This window comes from Colius striatus, chromosome 7 (assembly GCF_028858725.1).
Source record: "Colius striatus isolate bColStr4 chromosome 7, bColStr4.1.hap1, whole genome shotgun sequence".
Lineage (NCBI taxonomy): Eukaryota > Metazoa > Chordata > Aves > Coliiformes > Coliidae > Colius > Colius striatus.
The window spans coordinates 20198680-20215306 of record NC_084765.1 but is presented as its reverse complement, the minus strand read 5'-3'; the positions used below and the strand labels follow the sequence as shown (position 1 = coordinate 20215306).

Sequence of the window (16627 nt, the reverse complement as noted above, 5' to 3'; positions counted from 1 at the left end):
GTTTACTGAAGGAAGTAGAAAAGGTGAGAGTTGACCTAAACTGTCCCAGCCTTGTCCGTGCATAATAATGACTATAAAGTATCATATGCAAAGAGAGCTTGTGTTCGTGTTTTCTGATCTGGGTCTTGGCTGTGTACAGCAGCATTGAATTAGTTTCCCAGAACCTACTGCTTCCCAGTAGGCTTCATTCTCATGCTTGACTAATTTTACTGGGATGGTTTAACTTGTGCAACCCAGAGTCCTACTTTTCAGCTTTTATATTGAAGGCACAGAGTGTACTGACTTCAAAGAGAGAATCATTATATGTACCTAAAGCTGTGCACTATTGAGAGGGAAAGGTAAGATGTCAAGAGTACTGACAGACTGTTTCTATCATGGTAGTAGTTTTACATTTGAGCATAAAAAAGAATGAAAATTTTTCTTGGAGAGAGTTAGTGCTGCAAGCAAGCTCTGCCTTTTCCCGTATCAGTGTTGCCTGCAGAACCAACTCTGCAAACTGCAAAAGGGAGGACTGATAGTACAGCTAACCACCATGGAAAATGGAGAGTGAGGAGACTTCTTTTTCCTATCTCATGCTGTATAATCTTTCTTTCTGCATACTGCCTTTTGCTGTTTTTATTGGGGTAAGCGAATGGTTCATTAATGGTGGGCAGGGTATTTCTGTTGGAAGATCTCATGCTTCCCTGTTATGGGAAGTTGTGCAAAATGTGGTGGGTTGAACTTGGCCAGCTACTGGCTGCCCACCCACCTCTCACTCAGCTTCTCAGTTGGGATGGAGAAGGAGTAGATTGAAAAATTTGTGAGTTAAGACAGGGAGACTGTGCACCAGTAACTGTAATGGGCAAAACAACCTTGACTTGGGAAAAATTAATTTCATTTCCTACCATTTAAAATAAAGTTGAGTGGTAAGAAAACAAAGACAAAACCTAGAACACTTCTTGTCCTCTCCCCATTTCCCAGGCTCGACTTCCTACCTTTATTCCCAGTTTTTCTGCCTCCTGCTTCACCCAGATCTCTCCAGGTTGGCACCTGGAAAAGCCCCTTCGTCCTCTCTCTCCTGCTCTTCTTCTGACCTGCCTGTTGCAGGCTGTTTCTCACACTTCCCTTGCTGATGTCCAGTGGTTTCCCCTTCTTGGATATACTTTCACAGAGGCTCCACCAGCTTTGGTAGCTGACTCAGCTGTGGCCTCTGTGGGGCCACTCTGACAATGGCTGGAGTGAGCGCCAGCTGTGTCCAGCGTGGGGAATCTCCAGCCTCTTCTCAAAGAGGCTACCTTGGCAATTCCCACATTGCCAACAATGGGACGTGGCCACGAAAACAAACATGAACCCACTCAGTAGATTTGGGATATTTCTGGAGAGTGTTTTTACTCAAAAGGTGATGTGTTTGTTGTACAGTGCTGCTAAGTCAGCATGGCAGTGGTGGCTTTGTGTTATGCTGTGGAGAATGTGGATTTCTTATGAGAAAGATAAATACTTGCGTATGAACAAATGCAACTTTTACCTTATGGCACTATACGTAAGGTTTTTTTGCAGCTGTAAGCAGTGAATTAAGATGTATAAACTTGAAAGTGGAAGGCAAACAAGAACTCCTCTCCTTTTTACTGTCTCCTGAGTGAGTACTAAAGATTATCTGTGTTCCACTGCAAGTGAATCAGTAGTGCTTACAGAATATAGTTCAAACTGTATTTATTCATTTATACCAGTCAGAAACACTACCTTGATTTTTGCCACTTCTGTACTAAATACATATGCAGCGATACTGGAGAAATGAGCAGAGATTACTTGCATGTCTCCTCCCATTTTTGAGGACTTCAAAGGCTTCTGTTTTGTTGTTGACATTTGCTTGTTTCTAAAACTACTTTGGATTTAAAATCAGTACTCTTATTATTATTGGTTTTATTTGCCTTTATGCTGGCTGTCTTTGGCCTTGCACTATCAAGTGTTAAGATTTTTAAAGAGTTATAGAGCAGCTTAATTTTTTTAAAAACTAGACTTGGGCTTCAAAGCTTTGATGTCATGTTCAGAATACCTCTAATTTGTTGCTTTAACTTTTTAATTTCCTATTTACAGGCCTTCCCAGGTTCACCAGTCAACCAGAGTCATTGTCTGTCTATAAAGGAAACAGTGCAATCCTTAACTGTGAAGTCAACGTTGACCTTGCACCATTTGTGAGGTGGGAGCAGGATCGCCAGCCAGTCTTTCTGGATGATCGTGTATTTAAGTTACCAAGTGGAGCTCTAATTATTAGCAATGCTACTGATATGGATGGAGGACTCTATCGCTGTATCATTGAAAGTGGTGGGACCCTCAAATATAGTGATGAAGCAGAGCTCAAAATTCTCCCAGGTACTGATCTGATTTTCTTTGAAAAAAATAGTAATTAAAACATTGTTTGAATGGTAGGGGCAAAAGCCTAACAAGAATACTTATAAAGGGGAACATGTGAGATTTTGTTCTGTTGCATTTGTGTGTTTTTTAAGTTGAAGTATGCTGTGGAAGCTGATGATTGGGTTTCCTTTGGTTTTATTTTTTTTTCATGTAGCTTAAAATGAGTACAGGCACTTAAGCTGAAGCATCTTCACCCTTGGGAAGACTAACCTATATCTTGCACTTGGGAAACAGAAAAGTAAAATCAGTTATCAGTGTCTGAGCTCTTTGTAGTGGTTGAAGACAGGTTGGAGACATGCACATACGTTTTTTTCCCCCTTATGTAATGATTTAGCTTTCAGGAACCTTTTGAGAAAGACTTCTTTTGAAGCCTCCAAACCCATAAGAGGGGGTGTTTTGTCAAATGACTGGGGGGGGTGACGGAAAGGACACAGACATAAACAATGAAAAGATTAATTTCACTTTCCTGACTAATTCTAAGTGTTACAGAGAAAATTAGAATCAAGAAAAATAAGATAAAACATTCAGTTACAACAATAAACTTCATATTCATATTCCTAAATGTAACAAAGCATGAGCACTTAATGATTACTGTGGGGAAGTAGAGATAGTGATTAAGAAAGATACATCACCAGTTGTTGTATTGGTATATTACCATCATCCGGATCTGCAGTGTCTGGGGAGCCCCGGTTGCAGTGATCATGTGGAGAGCCTGACCCAGCCATTGGGACACAGTGCGGCCACTCATAGGTGAGGTCTCCAAAGTCACTGAAAGAGGATGCAGCTTTTTATATTATCAAATACATAACCTCATTGGCAGAAAATCTGAAATAGCACCTGAACTTGGCCAAGGCTTCAGGAGGAACCAAGAAAGTTTCCTTATCTTCTGGGTTTTTCACTCCACGTAACTTTCAGTCAAGGCTGTCCATCTGCTTTCCCAGCCTTGAACAGCAGCCCCCTATACCCAGAGGAATAGATACACTAAAAGAAAACATGAATACATTGTTGTAGGCATTTTAGCTACATCCTTCACTAGTATGTAGGGACTTTATTCTAATCAACAGTTATATTTTGTCTAAGCTACCTTTTTTGGTAGTACTTGCACATATTTCATTAGTGCAACTACTGTCAGTAAAGAAACTGTTGTCTGTAAAAATGTAGCAAGTGCAATGATGCAGGGTCCATCTGGAGGCCAACTATTACCCAAAACCTCTTTTGCAGGCGTTGGCATATCAAGGGACATGTTTCGAATGACACTATTTGCACAGAGCTGTGTGATAACAGATGTTCTAACACAAAGTTTTGAAAATTGATCAGAACAGGACAGGAATGTGAATTGCACTTTCCCAAACTAGGGAAATACAGACTCTGTTTTGTATGGGTTTCTTAATTATTCCCAGAACTTTATGCTGTCTCTTCTGAATTAGCCTTCGTGTTGAAATTCTGATTTAATTTTTGCTGCTTGGAGAACTGCCAGTGAGAGTTGCTTCTTTTCCATCTTTGGAGGCTCTCAGAACTAGGTTGGGCAGTATGGTTGGCCTGACCTAGTATTGGCAACAGGTGGACTTACAAGTAGGTGGTGCCATCTTCAGAGGTCTTTTTCAGTGAATATTTATTTTTCATGTGTATGTGTGCCACTTTTCTACTTAAAAGGATAAAAAAGACTTTGAAATAGTCCAGTTTTACAGTTGGAACTCTCTTTTAAAATTGAGATGATTGCTCGGCTTTGGAAATGAATCATGCTTAAAGTAGGAATTAATTTCGTCAAGTTCTTCAGCCTTTCTGTAAAGAACACCACATCATTTCTTCAAGTAAGGATATAGTTTTTGAAGAATAGCACTTTTGGAAAGATGCTTAGTTCAATTATTTTAGTTTGGTTTGTCTTTATGTTTCTGCAGCTTGTCAAATGAATGCTTAAGACTTGTAATTTTTGGCAATTAAAGATTTCCTGATAAAGTTCCATATTGTGTTGATCTTTCAAATTCTTTTGTCTCTAGATATAGTTGACTTGCTTTTGTAATGGTTTGCCAAAGCTGATTAAATATAACTGCTATGGAATGCAGATAAAGCTGTTTCCTTGCTTGGTCATGAGTCTGAAAGTGAGGTCTTGTGAAATCCCTCCCAGCAGACATTTTTTTTTTTAAAGTGTGATTAAATTTTTGAAGAGAAAGCTGTCTTAATCTTGAATGGCCCCATAATTGATTGTTTAGTCTGAGATGTACTTGAAGGAAGGATTTGAATGAATCTGTTCTTTATTCATTCTGTTCCCTTTAAAAAAATATTATGTGTGCCTGACAGCAACCCCACTGCTCTGCTGCTAAATCTTTGAAATGCAGCCAATATGCACTTATATCACACAGATTTGCATCCACAGACAATGTTCTACTTTTTTCTGATAGTGAGCTTCTGTAGAGTGTTCAGTCTGCCTTTCATCTGCCACTGAGCAGAACAATACATTTCTGAGCTCTGCTACTTAGTAGTGGGTACTTTTAAATATAGAAATGCAAAGAAAAAACAAAATCAATTTTTGAATCCAGTTTCTTCTGCTGAGAACTGAACTCCTTTTTCGGGGCTTGGAGCATTAATGAGTTCTGTCTCCAGTGAGTCATACTGACTCCTCTCCCTGTAGTAATGATTGCTTGCTGGCAATCTGGTATATCCATTTTTACAACTTGGCTTGCTCCATATGCCATTCCAGGTCAGACTCACCGTGTTACCCGCCTCTTCACACATGGTCTTATTTCTGGAGCAAACAGACTAGTTCCTTGTAACAGGGAACATGAGCAGAGCTGCTGTGGTAGTTTTTTTATGAGGCTGAGACATATGGTGTGATCCAGGATCCCTCTAAGTTTGGTCCCCTCTGCCTAGGGCAATTCTGAAATATGATTTCCACCAGGCCTTGTTCTCTTGAATACACTGACAACCTCATGTTACACCTTGGAGCATGTGCATGCCCTTAGCTTAGTGCTGTAAACTCTCAATTGTTACTTTTAGTGCTTTGAGCTGAAGAGCACCAGTCCCAACAACTTTCAGAAATTTCTGCAAGTATTGCATAAGTTACAGGTGAGACAGGGGCCAGATACATGTGTGATGACACACAGTGGGCTTCAGAGAGTAAAAGTAGTAGGTATAGAATAGGCTACCTGCATTTAGGTGTCCAAAAATAATGTGAGAGCTTGTCCAGTTCTATAGTTTACCTGTTATTAAACTTGTAAGCACACATCTGAGAATACAGCAATTAATACAGCATGAACACTGGGGGTTTTTTTGAACTGCTGGCAGAGAGAAATAGATAACACAGTAGAAATATTGTAGCTGGTACGTGGAATCTCATTTACTCAAATGGTGGTACAACATACATGCTGAAGTACTGCAGAGACAAAGGGTGCAAACTGCACTTTCTCTCCAGGTGTTACTGGGGCCCCTTGGTAAACTGATTACAGTTCTAGTTGAAACTGATTTTACAACTGTTATCCTAATGTTAAATTTTGAAGAGTTGTGGGTATTTTTAGTAAAGTAGAAAAACAGCCTATTGTTCAGAGTGTTTATTTATGGTAGTTTAATTCAGAGTACGCTCCCGGACAGCCTGTATTGGTGGCTATGTTTTCAATTACCACAGAGTGAATATTTTCCTTTAATAAAAGACTAAGTAAATAGGCACTTTGCTTATTCTTGTTCTTAAGGGGAGGAGAAAAACAAAACAAACTGCTCTCCAGCCCCATTCAAAGCAAACCAGAACTCAATTCAAAGGATTCACTGTTTCCGTAAGGGTAGAAAACCAGGCAGATTTTTGTTTTAGTACAAATTTTATGTTAATTCAGCATGCAAATTATCTACTTATTTTATTTAGCTTAGGTTTAACTGTCTGGTGCAATAATTTCATTTTCTAGTTCATAAAAACATTTTCTCAGGCAGCTACCTGCTGAATTTGGGAGATGGCCTGAAGTTGACTAAACAAAGCCAAACATGTACCTTTCTGTACTAACATTCTGCTAGCTAGTGGAATTAGTAGTTTCAAGGCTGTAGCTTTTAGCTGCAATTGTTTCCCAGGTAGTTTGAGGAGACAAAATCCCAATGGAGGCAAATCAGTTTGTGTGTCTGCAGGAAATGGAAAAGAGCTGTTCATGTAGGAGGCTGGGCGAGTCTCGTAGAGAAAACTACTTATGTTGGTAAGCCAGTTACCATGTGTGAAGAGGCAAGGAAGAAATTTTGTGGGTATTTTGAGGGGGTTCTTTTGGGGTGTTTTTTTGTTTGTTTATTTTTAGTTTGATTATCTTCTGATGTTACATCTGATAACAACTGTCATTTACAAAATATTTGCAGATCCAGAAGTTCCACAGAGCTTGATGTTTGTGAGGCAACCTTCTTCACTTACTAAAGTTACCGGGCAAAGTGCATTTTTCCCATGTGTTGCTGTAGGATTTCCAACCCCTTATATCAGGTGGACAAGAAATGAAGAAGAACTTATCACTGAAGGGTGAGTAATGACTAATACATATATTTGTATGAAATGGTAGAAATCCAGCCAGAGTTACGATTTTAGATTAGTTTGCAACTTGCCTTCTATTTCATTTTAAACCAGGAGAACAGAAGCTAATTTTCAAATGCTGGAGGGCTTTGAGTGTGAGTGTTATGACACGTAAGGTAGTTTATGAGACTGGTGGAACAGTCTCATAAAGTATTTTTTTTTTCAGATAGCTGAAACCACAAAATCTTATTTGAAGCAAGAAGGTTATTAAGAGTGCATTACTTTTAGATTGCCACTGCAGTAAAAGAAGCAGTTAAGGGAATAAGAAGTCTTAGCTTTTCTGCTGTGTTCTTCTTCATGTTGGAATATTATGTATGTGAAACTCTGCTTTTGCATTACTGTTCCTAATATGAAGATGCCCAGTATGGATCTAATGTTCCATGATAATTTAAGAATTAGTACTTAGAGCTGAATTTCAAAATTTTTCACTAAAATAGAACATTTAAATGTTAGACCTGATGAAAAAAAAAATTATCGGCTTTCGGGAATGCATTAAGTGAAAACATCTCTATTATATGTTGTCATTGCTGGTGTATTCATTCAAAATAATGTGATAGAAAGTACAAATGTTGTCAAGAAAATTTTTGTCTAGTGAGTATAATTACTGGGACAAGGATATTACAGGTGCTTGAACATTCTAAATGTCCCTCAAAGTTGGTAGTGAGACCAATGTAGAAACAAGCTAATTGTGAAGGAGCAAGAGGTAAAGTTATATTGTGGGATGGCTGACAACAGAGAGAGCTAAAGGAACATGCAAGTCTCTCTACAGTACCAGTGATAGTAAGTAATGCATCTCTTGATGGTCAACTCTCTGTGAACTGTGTGTTCCATATGGGGAGTAAAATGAGTGCTTCCTTGGTGCCATCACCAGCTCGTTCCCTGAAACCATTTCTGAGCATTTTTCCATCATCACATGGATACTGTGTGGTGAGGCAGGAGCAGGAGCCACAAGGCTGTCAGTTTTCACAAGCATAATTTTACTAAACACTTCTTCTGTAACAAATGAGCTGTGCCCCTTCTCTGCCTAGCCCAAGGAAGGCCTCTTACCAAAAGAAGCTGCTAGGTCCCTGTGTGTTCTTGAAATCTGCTGGTTGTTGCATCCTCTGGATATATATTGACTAAAGAGGAGAAAATTGAAATGACAATCTTCCATTTGAAATAAATGTTTTCTTCTGGTCAAAGGTAGAACCAAAAAAGAATAAACAGTACTTTTGAACAATTAAAATGGAATGTTTTTTGACTTACAGACCAGAAACATTCCGGTCTGGCTGAAGATGAGCAGGTGAAGATACCTCCCTGATGAAATGGATTATTTTTTTTTTCTTATTACAACAAGTATTTTTTTTTTTCCTAGTGAAATGTGTGCTCATTATAGAGCTTACTTTTAGGGTAGGTACAGGAGAAAATTTGGGATTTTTCACTCTGTAGGAGTATGCTTCCCTCGTTGTTTGTTGAAGTGATCAAACTGTGCCATAACTCTTCAGTCTGCTACTCATGACTGTTACTTAAGAGAACAGGTTTGAACTGCAGACAACAAAAAGTTCTTAAACTGCATTTACCTCGACAGCTGTCATAGTATTTTTTTAAATAAAATTACTGGAAAACCTCTGGAACAGAAAATTAATATTCTTTATTGGAGTAAAGCCTGCAGTTAGATTGTTGTAAAATAGGTACCTTAGCCTGCTATGCATGGTCTGTTAATTTAATTACAAACTAAATCACATTTAATTTCTATTAAAATCCCCTTTTGGTATAAAAATAAGAATTTTCTTAATAGCATGACAGTTCTTTAACCCCAGAAAAAAATGATCCGTTTCGTTTGGAGAGGTTTTAATGCACTTTGTGCCTGGGAAAAACTCTTAAGTCATGGTTTTTGTCTATACACACACATTACAGACATTAACATACACATGTGTAGGTACACAGACATAGAGAGATATATACATGCAGGTACATGTCTATGTATGTATGTGTATGTATGCACAGTGTTAGGAAACAAATCTCATCATGGTCAGGTATGTGCCTGATTTTTACCCCTGCTTAAATTGAGTTATTTTTACATTTGTCTCTTTAAGTGTGGTAGTTAATCTAATACAAAAGTAATTTTTTTCCTTTCAAACTGTATTGCTTAGGAGAATATGGATAGGGGCCTGTATTTATAGTAAAAATAGACTCTTTTTAAGAATTAGGAGTGGTAGAGTTTTGGAATTAAATATTTGTTGTAATACCTGAAAAAAAGGGAGGGGTTTAATTGTGATGGAGTATTTGTCAAAGACTGCAGTAAGATTTATGTTAAAGGATAAATATGAGTAAACTTTGATGGCAGTCTTGGTACTTGTTCAAACAAGCAGTCATTAGTGCAGTACATAGTGAAATTGGTTTTTTTGTAAAACATTTTCCTAATTTATGTGAAAAAGGAGGAAGCTTTGAGCATTGAGTGAGAAACTGGTAAACTTAACACAATGCTAAAAGTTTCCATTGTAGTAAAACTATTACAGCTTCAAGAAATCCTTTCAGAACTTGTGAATTTAAAGATTTTAAAGAAATGTGTTAGACTGCTGACTTATTGGTGCCTCATAAAGAAGTCAATCAAAGTCTATGAAATAACCAGGTTCCACCCAGGTCTTGAGGAAGTTGCAATCCTCAGAAAAGTTAAGAGGCTATTTGGAGGAAGGGCAGCCTCTATGCTTGCATCATCCATATACTGTTCTCTAGGAATTGCTGTCCGGCCTTGGTATGTTCATTGTAGGCCTTTATTTCTTTATTCACAGTTTCAGATGTAAAATGAATGACAAAGTTGAAAATTGGACCAAATAACCTGTCACTAGGACATATTTCCTCCTATACTTAGCACTGATGAGTCTGTGCCTTGAGTGTTGGGTTCAATGTTGGGCCCCCCACTCCAGGAGGAACATTGAGGTGCACGTGTCAGAGACAGGCACTGGAAATGGGCAGAAGTCTGGAGCATAAGTCTAATGAGGAGTGGATGAAAGAGCTTGGGGTGTTCAGCTTGGAGAAGAAAAGGCTGGGAGGAGATGTTCTTGCTCTCTGTAACTCCCTGACAGGATATTATGGCCGAGCGGTGCGACTGTCATTCTCTGCTCCTGAGCTATAAGCAACAGGACAAGAGGAAATGGCCTCAAGTTGCACTAGAGGAAGTTTAGTTTGGAGATTAGGAACAATTTCTTCCCTGAAAGGGTTGTCAGTCTCTCACACAGGCTGCCTGTGGCTGTAGTGGAGTCCTTGTTGATGGACGGATTCCAAAGCTGTGTAGCTGTGGGGCTGAGGGACAAGGTTTAGTGGTGGACATGGCAGTGCTGGGTTGATGTTTGGACTCGATGAGCTTAAAGACCTTTTCAAACTAAAATGATTCCATGATTTTATGATTCTACTTAAGCTTTTCATTGAATTGGCTTACTAGTCAAGCTGGTATTCTTTATGGTATGTAAAAATTTCCTTGTGGAAAACACAAGGATTCCCTTTGGTGCATGAGGAGGAGGTTAAAGACTTCTTAGGCAGGCTTAATGCTCATAAGTCAATGGGACCTGATGGGATGTATCCAAGAGTGCTGAGGGAGCTGGCTGATGTGATTGCTAAGCCTCTCTCAGTCATTTCTGAGCAATCATGGAGGACAGGTGAGGTGCCTGAGGACAGCAGAAAGGCCAATGTCACGCCAGTCTTCAAAAAGGACAGGAAGGACAACCCAGGAAACTACAGGCCAGTCAGCCTCACCTCCATCCCTGGAAAAGTGATGGAACAACTCATCCTGAATGTTATCACTGAACATATGAAGGAAAAGATGGTTTTCAGGGGGAGTCAACATGGATTCACCAAGGGGAAATCCTGTTTGACCAACCTGACAGCCTTCTATGAGTGCAAAACGAGCTGGCTAGATGGGGAGAGAGCAGCGGATGTCATCTACCTTGACTTCAGCAAGGCTTTTGACACTCTCCCATAACATCCTCATCAGAAAGCTCAGGCAGTGTGGCTTGGATGAGTGGACAGTGAGGTGGATCGCGACCTGGCTGAATAACAGAACCCAGAGGGTGGTGATCAATGGCACAGAGTCGAGTTGGAGGCCTGTGGCCAGTGGAGTTCCACAGGGATGGGTTCTGTGGCCGGTCTTGTTCAACATCTTCATCAATGACCTGGATGAGGGGACAGAGTGTACCCTCAGTTAGTTCCCTGATGACACCAAACTGGGAGGACTGGCTGATTCCCCAGAGGCTGTGCTGCCATTCAGCGGGATCTCAGCTGGCTTGAGAGTTGGGCAGAGAGGAACCTCATGAGGTTCAACAAGGACAAATGCAGAGTCCTGCACTTGGGGAAGAACAACCCCATGCACCAGTACAGGCTGGGGGTTGACCTGCTGGAGAGCAGCTCTGCAGAATTTTTTTTCCTTTATACTTCACACAAATGTGTGATATTCTAAATTATTATATATTATTGTTTTAGGGTATTCTTGAGTGATGTATATAAAGTGAATTACACTTGTCCAACTCAGTAAAGGTGAAACATATCAGAGTAATTATGGAGGTTTTTCTGGTAGTAGATTCCACAAAATCTAATTACTGTCTGATTTCATCTGCTGTACTTCACCAAGACTGCAAATAGATTATAAGATGCTTTGGGAACAGTAATTTAAAAGAGGGGGAGAAAAAAGCCAAAACCTCAGGAAATAACTGGCTGTTTGAGTACAGTAAATTAATAAAGGTTCACTATTTTGTGATAATGAAATACAGAAAAGCATGAGAGTTAAGGTATCCAAAGTAGCTGAAGTAATTGTTTATTATGAGTGTATTACTGAGGACTGTATGGGGTGCATACAAAATGCTTGAATTTGATTTTACTCTTCCCAGATGTTTGAATGACCAATCTTTGTTGTTTTTAATGACACTTTAAATTATGTTATCACTTTAATATTAAACTGATTCTTTCTCTCCAGTGTCTGAAATCTGATTGCTTCACTCTTTTGTGGAAGTGCTTCATTGTCTTCACAAAATTAAGATGTTTTTACTTTATTACAAAAGCAGTTTTGCTTTGAGCACAGAATTCTTCCACAGCTAATGCTTACAGAAAGTCACCCAGGAGTTGGACAGATTGTTTTCTTCCATGTTTTTAATGGTGGTGAACTTGTATTGGATTATATTTTGGTAAACTCTGCGTTTCCTTGAGGAAAATAATCGAAGAGAATAAAACCAGCACACATTTTAGATAGCTGAAAACTATGTAACCTTGTTCCTTGACAAAAAGGATAATTTATGTAAATGCTACCATGTTGCAATTAGTTTGTAAGATCCTATTGGACAAACTTTTGTTGCCTAATGTGACAACAGCTAGTGATTTTTAATAGTTTTAGTAACATCTTATTTACTGGTTAGGAACCATGAGTCTCCCTGCCTCACCGTCCATGTTACTTCACTTTTCCAGGGCTAGCCATAGAAAAATAAACATTGCAAGGCATATGTTGCTTTTAGATGAATAATTATGGAAACTGGTACATATTCAGTAAAAGGCACCCATATCACTAAAATGATACTAGAAGTCTCTATAGCCTTTTACCGTGCCTTTGCAGTTTAGTCTCAGCTTCTTGCACCCAGTTGATTCCTTCAGCACAGCCTTCCTTTTTCAAACTGTCACTGACAGATCTAGCACATTTACCAGTTGGCCTCATTTCTTTCTGCATTTGTCTTAGCCTTCAACAGATGATACTCAATAATTTAAGTTGCCAAAAATGCTAAAACAAATAATCAAAGAAGCTATTTTACATTAGGGAGATACAAAACTGCATATGTGAATGCATCAAGGTCCAGACTTATTTATTTTTCTTTAAAAGAAATACCTTAACATGTCTAACACCTCATTCTCACAAAGAGGCTTCTGTGACATTGTCTCTGTTCACTTTGAAAAGCTCTTAAATGTTTGTGGACTGTTTTTTTCCAGATGCAGACAAAGAGGTTCAAAAATTGCGAAGAATATTGTTTTCTTAGATCTTTTAAAATGATCTTTGGGCTTTCTTAGATGATTTGATTTGCCATGGAGGTGATGTAGTCCAAGACTTCTAGGTTCAGTTTCTTTGTGCTAGTTCAAATCTAATGAATTTATCTGGATAGAATACAGGAAAATAGAACACAAGTAAATGGGAGAAGGGGCAGAAGGGGAAGTAATACTGCTTTGATAACTCCTGTTCACATCTCCTTTGTACAGGTTTGCTTGCTTGAGATGGATCACCCTTTCTATCTTTACCGCAAAAGCTTCTATTTTTTTCCCACATTAATTTTTCATCTACTCCATGATAGAAGGCCTCTGGGGTTGTTTTTTTTTTTGGCAGCAATGACAATAAAATACTACCAAAACAATCCAAGATGTGTTTGCTGATTTTCTTATTTTCTGTCCTTGAACTACTGTTGAGTGATTCCAAAAGGAGATGTGATGATAAAACATCAAATTTTATTGTGAAGCCTAAATCTGTAATTTGACCATCTAGTTAAAAATTCCTCTCTAACATAACTCCTTGTAAAATGACACTCTGAAATATTATATGTAAACAGTTCTCTAGTTTATGTAGACATTTTAGGCAAAGGATTTGTATGCTTTTCTCTGGTAAGACTTTTTAAAAGTTAACAGTGCCATCCATATGTCCTGTTTTTCACAGCTATGAAAGATTTCTTCTACTTGTGGGAGGCAGCCTGGAGATCAGTGATGTTACGGTGGAGGACGTGGGGACATACACCTGCATAGCTGATAATGGCAATGAGACAATTGAAGCTCAAGCAGAACTTACAGTTCAAGGTAGATGAATCTTTAATTTTGAGAGAGAACAGATATCCAGATGACTTTTCAGAAGAGTTTTATTGCATAATCAGTTAAAGACCTTGTTGTTCTTTGTGCCCCATTTTAAACAAAACATAGAACAAACATCTCTCCCCCCCACCGATCTGTTATATTGTGTTATGTGTTAGTCTCACTTACAGTTTCATAACTATTAAAATGAGAGATTTGCTTATATAATGCATCTTGAACATGGTTAAGAGCTACTGTATATGCTCATATTATATTAATTGTGGTCAATGCCATATGTTTTTCTAAAGGACAACAAAGGTCACAGTGTGGCTAATCACATAGAAAAATTGACCTGTAGTATTACTACTTGGATCTTCCTTGAAAAGGACAACTACAAAGTATTTTTCATAGTCATGTACTATTGTTTTCAAGGAGCTTGAGAAAAGATAAAAGCTGAGATACCTATTTAGTAATACACTGATTTATTGTGTATATAACTGTCTTACTTATTTTGAAAGCTATTTTTACTGGAAACAGCACTGAAATGTTGATAACATTGAGTAAAACATCTTGTGTTACCTGTGCAAATGAAGTAGTCTTCTTAAGGAACAAAGGGGAAAAAAAAGATGTCTAAGTTTGACTTCTTCACCTTTCTTACATTTCATGATAAAAGCTGTTATTTGGGTTTTTTAATCAATTGGATCTTAATATTGGTTTTAAATTCTTCAGCTAGAATTTACTGGCATGTAGGAGTGGTTCATCTGTGCAGTATTCTTGTAAGAGCTTAACTGACTCGTTTTACAATGGATTGTGATACTAGAAAGTTTGTCTTAGTATTTCCGAAGAGATAAATTTCATCATTGAACAACCATAAAGGAAGACTTATCTATAGGTAAAACCTTTATGGTAGAAAATAAAACCATAGTGGGTTAACTATTCTTGTACCACAAAAGCTTATGTAGAGGCACGTTGGCAGAGTTCTTACTTCTCTATAAGCACAACATATGGAAGTTTGACAAATTTTAGTACTCAAGGCATGTATACTGAAGGTGACAGATTTTACATGTCTTACCTGAAACTTCTGATGTAGAGCTGCTTCTGGTACAGAAGAGCTGGAGACGGCCAGTTGAGTTTAAAAGAAAAAAAAATTAAGGGAAAAAAGTTTTCAAGCAAAGTTGATTGTTTGACTGCTCAGTACTGAACAATTCAAATTGTCTTCTTAAGAAAATGGAGTATAAAGGAAGATTTATATTTACATGCACAACATTTCTGCATTATGTCACAGCTGTATTTAACCATGTCTGTGTAAAAGTGAACGTTATCAGGGTGCAAAATCTGTTTACAAACTGGTGAGAATAAGTTGTCAGTGTTCACCCTGCTCTGGTACCTGATATCACCTTGCATCACATTCCCCACTGGCCTAGGAACTAACTTTCTGAGCATGTCTTTTGCTTTCTGTAGGTTATTGGTACAGAAGCATTTTAGCTGTCTCAGCCCTTTTTAAAAAGTTGTGGAAGAATATCTGAAAAATGCATTCTCTGTGAGGCCTGTTCAAATGCAATACAGCTCTACTTCATCTTAAAGCATTTTGAAAGGCAACAGATTCTGATCATTCAGAAAAAAACCCACATTTTTCTTATCTTACTTCCTGGGCCAAAAGAATAAAGATAAATGTTGTGTCTTTTGAAGTACTTTTATGCACTTCCCATTATGGGGTGTTTAATTCAGTTTCAACTAACATCTTTTAAAGAATTGGCATGAGCCTTTGAATTGTATGGGCATTGGCAGAAATTAATATTATTAATGATATTATATAATTAGGCTAAAAAAGTCACATTTAAGTCTGAGATTATAGTCTTATTGTAAGCTACACAGTCAGCTTGCTTGGGGAATGAAAGTGATTTCTGTACTTGTTTGAAAAGATTTAGAATATGTTCTGTAGGTTCTTTTATGCTGAATTTTTCTTACAGACCTGGCATAAAAAAGAAGGATTTCTTTTAATGCTCAAGTATTGACTATACAGAATGCATCTTGGAAAGTTGCATCTCTGATTTTAATTCTTGTTTCTAATCTTAAAATTCTGCTTTCCTTTGAGAGGTCACTGTAGAGAGTAATTATATTTCTACATTGCTGTGATTTGTTGAATAGTTGGAGGAACTTTTTTCTAATCACTGTATCATCTTCTAGACTAGAAATATTGTCTTCCTGCCTAATAACTGCATGATTTTGCTTAATACAAGCATCTTCTGTCACTCTTAGAAAGTCTCATCTATTTTTCTGCATCTCTTTCCTAAAGCACTTGGTTTTTTTGTTTGGAATTTTTGGTGTAATACTAGAGATTGGACTAAGGGAGTCGGACTTTGTTTCCTTCTATTAACATTTCAGTGGCAATTCACCAAGACTTTTGTAGATTTCCACATAAGTGGGGGTAAGAAAGCATTGTCTAACAGAGTTAGGATGCAAAGTGAAATGGTGTTCCTGTTGATGCCTCAATTTCCCTGCAGTGCCATGGACAGATTTACAGATTGACTGAAATTTGCAGGTAGTTAGAAACAACACTATTTGTCCAGTTGTAAGTTTAAATCATGCACAGAATAAAAAGAATGCTCATTAAATATTACTTTGTTTCAAGCTCAGCTTTTTGATGTCCTTAAAGAAGATATAAAAACCTAGCAGCTAAGATACTTTGGTTTTGTTGTGATACCATTGGCATCAAGTTGCTGTGCATTCTGTGTGCTGGACTGGTTACCTGCGTACTTGTCATTCTATGGCAGTCGGGACAAAGTGACTGACCTTCATCCTGAAAGGGCAAGGTACTACTGTCAGGCATCTCACAACTAAGCATGTGCTGTGTTCTGCTGGCAAGGAGTAGGTGTGCTGTGCTTCTTGTGTGTTTGCATAAGGTAAATGGGAGATAATTGAAGA

At 38.1% G+C, this 16627-nt stretch overlaps 1 protein-coding gene across 11 annotated transcripts in view; it reads left to right on the top strand.

The window, feature by feature from the left end:
- Window positions 1–16627, top strand: part of NEO1 (neogenin 1) — a 213505-nt gene that overhangs the window by 94994 nt on the left and 101884 nt on the right. For all 11 annotated transcript variants that reach the window (XM_061999128.1, XM_061999127.1, XM_061999133.1 and 8 more), the window contains exons 3-5: window positions 2074–2349; window positions 6715–6868; window positions 13575–13711. In XM_061999128.1, coding sequence (XP_061855112.1) covers window positions 2074–2349; window positions 6715–6868; window positions 13575–13711 — 567 coding nt within the window. The remainder of the gene's footprint in view (window positions 1–2073; window positions 2350–6714; window positions 6869–13574; window positions 13712–16627) is intronic.